General features: G+C 39.0%; 1 protein-coding gene across 1 annotated transcript; it reads left to right on the forward strand.

The window, feature by feature from the left end:
* On the forward strand, nt 1–2,742 carry LOC121516498. The gene is made up of 6 exons (XM_041797817.1): nt 1–61; nt 190–522; nt 727–1,080; nt 1,211–1,339; nt 2,036–2,079; nt 2,166–2,742. Exons 1-6 carry the CDS (start codon nt 13–15, stop codon nt 2,289–2,291), a joined length of 1,035 nt encoding a protein of 344 aa, XP_041653751.1. The 5' UTR covers nt 1–12; the 3' UTR covers nt 2,292–2,742.
* The last annotated feature ends 2,743 nt before the right edge of the window (nt 2,743–5,485 follow it).

Below are 5,485 nucleotides of genomic sequence, written 5' to 3' on the forward strand. Positions count from 1 at the left end.
CAGTGGACTGACATGATGATGCTGGCTGTGTTCGGTTTACTACTGATGCTCGGACTGAGCCGTAAGTAGACATGAAACTTTTGTCATGAAATCATAATGTATCTATGTAAGGTGTTGCTATTTTAATGTAAAACAGAGCATCAATGATCCTTTCCTGTCATTGAGTGCAGACGTGTTTATTTTGTTCAGGATGTACAGATGAGGAGAAGATCGAGATAAAGACGGTCCGTGTTGGAGATGATGTCAAACTGACGTGTCCTCGCAAGACCTCTGCTTCAGGTTTAACAAAGTTGTTTTGGTTCAGGCAGGTTTCTGGAGACTTGCCTGAAATTTTGGGTGGAACTCTCAGGATTGACTTTGATGATGTTACCAAAACTCCTCACACCACCTTAAAACAAGAGCCTGGAACATTTGTCCTGATTATCAATCAAACCCAGCTCAGTGACACTGGACTTTACTTTTGTGTGGAACAAGAGGATCTTAAAATGACCCTTTTAAAAGGAGTATTTCTGAGAACTAAAGGTAAAAAAATGATGCCTATGTTTCTTAGAACCGTGAACACTTTTGGTAACAACAGTTACTCTGTTTATTGTGATCATAAATTCAGATGTGTAAGGATAAACTCATGTTTATTTAGAAAAGGTCTCCATCTTTACTTTTAAACTGTAACTACTGCTACTGTCATTACAAGTGAAGTCTGCATTCATTCTGGTTTGTATTCATTAGGACCAGAGTCTGATATCACCACCATCATTCAAGACCTTTCAGCTGATCCGGACCATCCAGACTTGATGACTCTGCAGTGTTCAGTCCTCTCTGACTCTGAAACTAAAACCTGTCCAGGGAATCACAGTGTGTTCTGGTTCAGATCTGGATCAGATGAAGCTCATCCCAGTGTCATTTACACTCATGGAAACAGACGTGATGAGTGTGAGGAGAGTCCTGAGACTCAGTCTCCACAGAAATGTGTCTACAGCTTTTCCAAGACCATCAGCTCTTCTGATGCCGGGACTTATTACTGTGCTGTGGCCACATGTGGACAGATGTTAATTGGACATGGAACAGAGATCAACATTGAAGGTAAGAGCAGGATATTTATATGAGCAGAAATCACAGGAATGGAGATTTGAGTCAGTGTTCAATTCTTATTGATTCATTCAAACTCTAGTAAGGAAATCATAAAAGAGATATGTTTTGTCTTGTTTTCCAGAGCAAAGACGAAGTTCTGGGTGTTTTGCACTGGTGACAGGAATAGTCTTCTTGGTGATTTTTGTGATGATTGGAGGTTTCGTCTTCATCTGCTGCCGAACTCCAGGAGAAGAAAATGAACAATTCAAAGGTAAGGGTTGACTTAACCAAAGCTGAAAATTAAGTTTAAGGACCCATGTGACCCAGATGTTATCATTTTTTAAAACCTAAAAAGTCTGTTGTGTGGCCTATTTTAACAGTAAGCACAACAACAATAATACTATTAACATACTGCATTGAATTAATGGTAAAAAATGTACTGAATTTCAAATTCCAATCAAAAAAAGTAGATGTGACTGAAAGTAAAGCGAATTTGAGGTACACCTTTCACATTATAAGTGCTTAATTTGATTGTAAATTAAGGGCCCAGAGTGCATAAAATATGATAAAAATAGAGCGTTTTATTAAAACATTTAGGCAAGAGATCCCCAGACCTCCTTTTGAAGTCTTCATAGTTCATTAATGTCCTCAAACATCAAAGTTGTCTCAAATTGTCATAGATGTAAGGTCTACAGTGAAATCCTGTTTTATATTTCAAAGTGCATTATATGCAGGATGTATGAGCCTCGTGTTATGTTATATTCTTGTCCTCTTATTTTGAAGAGCATCTGATTCTAGTTACAAAGTTTTGACCTCATGTAGCATGGCTCTGATGACTCAGATACAAATCTTGAAACAGCCGTTGTGGTTGTTGCTACAGATAACAGGACAATGTCATATTCTCAATAACAGTGTTGAATTAAAACATCTCTCTTCTTATCTATGTTCTTTCTATTTCATAATCCAGGTGCTGTTGCTGTCTGTCTGCAAGGTGACCAGAGAAGTCAACAGGTACATTTCCAAAATAAAGCTTAAGCTTCATCTGAAAAAAAAAAGAAGATTTTTATTTTAACTTTGTCATCTTTCCGTATTCTCAGGAAGAAGAGGAAACTTGGCAGTACTCTACTGTTGTCTTCACCATGAGGAAATCTGACTTTGGTGAAGTTAAAGAAGCAAAGACAGCAGAGAGGAAGAGGAGGCTGCAGAGAAGGCCTTCGGATTAGATTAGAGAATAAAAAGATTTATGATTCATCAGTTTGGTCAAATTAAATGGTTCATGTCGACAAGTTGAGTTGATAAGGTGATACTTTAGATTTTATTCTGATTAAAAGATTAGACTTGTTCTGTCTATTCTGTCCATATGTTAAAAAATGTCTTTTTGATAAGTTCAACTGAAGTTTCTCTTTTTCCATCTGCATTTTTCATGTACCAGATGTAAAAAAAAGTATTTCTTAACAAATAAACTCAGGAAAAAAAAACAAACAAACAAAAAAAAAAACCTTTGCACAATCATCCACCCCAGGGAAACCTTTTCCTGACCACCTCTCCGGGGTAAATGCCCCAAAGACTGGCCTACAGCAGCTGCTGAAGTTAAAATGTTCAATTATTTCTAACAGGTCATGTGTACATACTATTAATATACCAATATATTGGTATGATGTAAAATTATTCATGTATTTCCAGATTACAGGAATAATAAAGCTTTTTTGTTCTCTTTTAAACCAATCATACATCATTCTCTGCTGTCTTATTCAAGTGATGCCAACCTCACTTCTTCCTAAGATTTCCCCTTCACCAATCTAAACAATTTTATTACTATTCAGTTTTTCTAAACTGAGCTCTTAAATTCCTGTGGTCACATCAGCCTCAATTCCTGTTACTGCTGAGCTTTTTGTGCAGCTCCAAGAGCCCAAAGTGAGCGTGAGACTGGGAGAGCAGCAGTGGTGACGTAAAGAGAGAAAGTATGATCAAGTAGAAGTTAGAAGTAAGGCGTGCAAGAGAGGTATACTCTGAATGGTGTCAGTGTGGTTTCTCAAGTTAAAGCTGTTTTTAAAGCCTCTGTAGCTGCAAACACAACAGAAAGACAGTCCTGAGCTAGTATCAGAGTCTAGTGCTGCTCTGCAGACTGTCTAATGTGACAAAACTGAGCTTGCTTCCTGTTAAACATACACTCACCAGACACTTTGTTAGGTACACCTTGCTAGTACTGTGTCTGACCCTTTGGCCTTCAGAACTGCCTTAATTCTTTGTGGCATAGTTTCAGCAAGGTGTTGGAAACATTCCTCAGAGATTTTGGTTCATATTGACATGATAGCATCACGCAGTTGCTGCAGATTTGTCTGCTGCACATCCATGATGTGAATCTCCCATTCCACCACATCCCAAAGGTTGTTTAAAGGTCACATATTATACACCAATAAATAAATAAATAAATAAATAAATAAATAAAGGTTTTGTAGGCTTTTCTAACAAAAATATGTGCCCCTGGCCAAAGAATCACAAAAATCAATTTCCTCTCCCCCTATCCTGCTCCACCTTACAGAAAAAGGGGGCTAAAACACATGATGTCATGTTTGGAGTTAGGCCCGCCCCCAGGTTCAGTTGGCCCTCCCTGCTTGGTGTAAAGATCAGCCATTTGATCCTCCTCTCAGCTGCCAGCTTTTGACTACTCACTGGCCCACCAGCAGGAGTCATCCAGCCTGCTGGATGTTTGTGTAAGACTAACCTTCAATATGTACAAAATGATATAAGTCAAAATACATGTTTTTTACCCATACATTATTAACTATACCTAATTATAGCAAAAGGAGGACTTAATGTGTTACAATAAATGAGTGATGGCCCGTTTAAGTCTCTTTAGAGCAGGGGGGAACATCTTCAATAAGTAGTACAGCAGAGCACACACCAGCACAACTGCAGCATCACCTCAGCTCAGAAAACTCATGATCAGTAAGAGAGGCTGGCTGTATGCTTTTCAAGACTGAAGGAGAAGGATCTATTCAGCCTAATTTTGTTCCAACAAGTTGCACAGATTTTATCAAAGATGACAAATTTAACTCTCATGCACAGCTGGACTCTGCTCTCTCATCCTAGTGGACTCCAGTCCTGTCTGCGTCTCTGACCAGTTTCATGCATGTCAGGCTTTAACAAATGTGAGAGGTTTGTTACTTTGTGAAACAAAACTTCTTCCCGAGTGGGCTAAAAACAATAATCAACAATATTGTTAATGATAAGTGACAAAGTCATATTCGTCTTTCTGTTTAAAGGAAGTACAACAAACATGACATTCGACTTCTTGAGGTTCAGATGGGTGGAGCTAAAGTTAAACGCCTCTTCATGGTCACATTTCTGTTTACAGCCAAACCACTACAGCGCTCCAGTTTCCATACACCCCTAACTACACAGTGGTGACTGTGAATATGTGTTTGTTTGTGTGCATATGTTGTGAGTGTGAAACAGAAAGAATGAAAGAGTTCAAAGCAGAGCAATAATTTCATTTAAAATAATGTGCAGCAGTTGTTTGTTTCATGCACCCAGCCTTCTGTGCAAAACCTGTGAAAGTTTCAGTTTGTGGTCAGCTATTTGGCCTCATGCACACACAAACACTGATAAACATGTTCACAGTCACCACTGACAGCCATGCATGGAAACCTCAGCTTTGTCTTGGTTGGCTGTATAGTCAGAGTCTTTGGCGCTTGAACTCTACAGGGCGAAGGATGATCGAGGGCTGTTTGTCCTGAGTGGCAGCAATCTCTCTCTCTCTCTCTCTCTCTCTCTCTCTCTCTCTCTCTCTCTCTCTCACTCACTCTGGAGTTCAGAGATGAAAAGCTAACCAAACTGTGAAGCTGGGGTTAACTGAGGATGGTCAATGACGTCATCCAAGGTTGGAGAGGTGGGACATTGATGATGAAGAATTTTTTTGCCCTTCCATTCTCAAGCAGCTACATTACTGACTCACATCGAAAATACATAAAAATGTCCAAAGTGTTGTTGACTTTCACCCTGACAACTATGTAAGGGGATCAACTATCTTCTGCTATAGACAGAACCATACATACAGTGCCTATAAGATGTTTTCACTGCCTTGGATGTTTTACCCTTTTATAGATTTTAAAAATCTATCATGGTACAAAAATTTGGCTTTACTGACAAATGATGACAAAAACCTCAGTAAAGTAAAAGTAACGAAAAAAAAAAATTCTTAAAATAAATGTCCATTACACAACATATGTTTGGCTGCATAAATCCCCCCCCAATGTAAATTTTTAGTAGATGCACCATTGGCTGCAATCACAGCGCTGAGTCTGTGTGGATAGGTCTCAATCAGGCATCTGGATGCTGTAATGTTACTCTATTCTTCTTTACAAAACTGCTCAAGCTCTGTCAGGTTGCTCAGGGATCAGGCGTTAACAGCCCC

This window comes from Cheilinus undulatus, linkage group 10 (assembly GCF_018320785.1).
Source record: "Cheilinus undulatus linkage group 10, ASM1832078v1, whole genome shotgun sequence".
Taxonomy (NCBI): Eukaryota; Metazoa; Chordata; class Actinopteri; order Labriformes; family Labridae; genus Cheilinus; species Cheilinus undulatus.